Source organism: Microtus ochrogaster, chromosome 10, assembly GCF_000317375.1.
Source record: "Microtus ochrogaster isolate Prairie Vole_2 chromosome 10, MicOch1.0, whole genome shotgun sequence".
NCBI lineage: Eukaryota > Metazoa > Chordata > Mammalia > Rodentia > Cricetidae > Microtus > Microtus ochrogaster.
The window spans coordinates 58,515,921-58,518,035 of NC_022016.1; the positions used below are offsets into that span (position 1 = coordinate 58,515,921).

Below are 2,115 nucleotides of genomic sequence, written 5' to 3' on the forward strand. Positions count from 1 at the left end.
AAAAAAAAAAAGAGAGACAGAATATATTTTGCTGAAAATACATATATGTGTGTGGCGTCAGAAGAGGATGCTCTCTGAGAGATTTTCAGTTTGTTCTGATATAAAGATGAACTAGATGCAGATCTCAGTTGGAGAAACCAGCAGGAGCACACTGGATGCCAGGCCATCTGTCCCCAGGGTGCTCATCAGGCAGCATCTTGAGGGAGTGGTAGGGGTGCCCATGGCACTTCTATAACCTGTCCATCATGGCGAGCAAGTCATCTCCCTTGCTTGCGCTCTGCTCTGTGATCTCTGGCTGCTCTGTGATCTCAAACTCCCCCATGATCCGGGCCAACTCCTCATTCCGTTGCTGGTCCTGTGGGAGAAATGAGGGGAAAGAGAAGAGGTTATGTTTGTAGGGTTCCTCTCTGCACCAGGAGATATTTAAGTTTCATGCTGTCAAGGGGCTCAGCTCTTTGCTAGATTAGGGACAAACACAATAGGAGACCATTAGAGACCATTTTTTTTTTTTTTGTTTCTTAAGACAGGGCTATACTGTGTAGTCCTGGCTGTTCTGGAACTCACTCTGTAGACTGGGCTGTCCTCGAACTCACAGAGATCCACCTGCCTTTGCCTCCCAAGTGCTGGGATAAAGGTATGCACCACCACTACCTGGCTCAAATTTTTTAAAAAATTTATTTTATTTTTATTTTCTGTGAATGAGTGTTCTGTCTTCATGTATGTATGTGTAACATGTATGTGCCTATTCCTATTGCAATTCTTTATTGGAATATTTTCAATTGTATTTGCAAACATTTAACACAAGGGGGAAACAGAAACAATCCTACATCCTACAACCAGAAGAGGCATCAGATCCCCTGGAAGTGGAGGTACAGAAGGTTGTGAGCTACCATATAGGTGCTAGGAATTGGATTAGCATCCTCTGCAAGAGCAGTAGGGCTCTTAACCACTGAGCCATCTTCATCCTTGGAGAGTGAAGTTTTTTTACAGGATGATGATGAGGATACGTACCTGTGTAGCCTGTATGTTGATGACTTCATAGGATAACTCCTCTGGCCTGGACAGTGCTGCGTGTCTAGGTGAGGCAGGAAGAAATGAGCCCGGGATACAATGTTAGGGTTTCATCTTCCTAGCATGGTGAGAACTCATGAGATTACTCGTGAGAACATGATGATCTGTTTTCTCTGCATCCTTTTTTTGCCATTTCCCCTCGCTTTTCTACCCCCTCTCCCCCTTACATTCTTATATTTCAGAAAGTCACGTGTGTTAGCATCTCTGCTCAGCAAGTTCTGAGGCCCAGACCACACGCCAGTCCCTCTGATCCGCAGTGCGGATCAGTTTTCCCGACAGCATTTGTGACCTAGTGGCTAAAACAGCTCCTGCTTTGCTCTTCATTCTCCTACCAGAGCCTCCTGGAAGCCTCCTGAGGGCAGGCCAGGCTCAGGTGCTGAAGCTCCATATTTGTATGTGTTCATGAGTGTATGCACATGTACCATGGCAAGCATGTAGAAGTCGGAGAACACTTTTGTGGGTATCAGTTCTCTCTTCCCACCATAGGGGTCCCCGGGCTCGAACTTGGGTCTCAGGCTCGGGGCTTTTAGCTGCTAAGCCACCTCACCAACCCAGCCTGGTCAGCTTTTTTTTCCTTTTGGTTTTTCCAGACAGGGTTTCTCTGTAGCTTTGGAGCCTGTCCTGGAACTAGCTCTTGTAAACCAGGCTGGCCTGGAACTCACAGAGGTTTGCCTATCTCTGCCTCCCAAGTGCTGGGATTAAAGGTGTGCGCCACCACTGCCTAGATGGAATATTTTCAACTGTATTTGCAAACATTTAACACAGGGGGAAACAGAAACAGTCCTACATCCTACAACCAGAAAGAAGATGTCTGGAGACTGAGGCAGGCAGGGATTAAAGGTCATTAATTCCAGGCTAGCCTGGAACTAACAAGCCCCCTGCCTCTGTCTTCAGGGGCTGAGATTACAGATGTGTACCACATTTATCCTGGCTCAACACCTGATTCGCCTTTTTTTTTTTTTTTTTTTTTTGGTTTTTCGAGACAGGGTTTCTCTGTAGCTTTGGTGCCTGTCCTGGAACTAGCTCTTGTAGACCAGGCTGGCC

The 2,115-nt window shown here is 46.4% G+C and overlaps 1 protein-coding gene across 2 annotated transcripts in view; it reads right to left on the minus strand.

Moving 5' to 3' along the window:
* Window positions 1-32: 32 nt before the first annotated feature.
* Oscp1 (organic solute carrier partner 1) overlaps window positions 33-2,115 on the minus strand; it is a 32,759-nt gene continuing 30,676 nt past the window's right edge. The window contains exons 10-11 of one of the 2 annotated variants that reach the window (XM_005353256.2): window positions 1,012-1,075; window positions 33-355 (exon numbers count right to left, since the gene is read on the minus strand). In XM_005353256.2, coding sequence (XP_005353313.1) covers window positions 230-355; window positions 1,012-1,075 — 190 coding nt within the window. In that variant the 3' untranslated portion in view covers window positions 33-229. The remainder of the gene's footprint in view (window positions 356-1,011; window positions 1,076-2,115) is intronic. The other variant, XM_005353255.2, reaches the window with a different exon arrangement.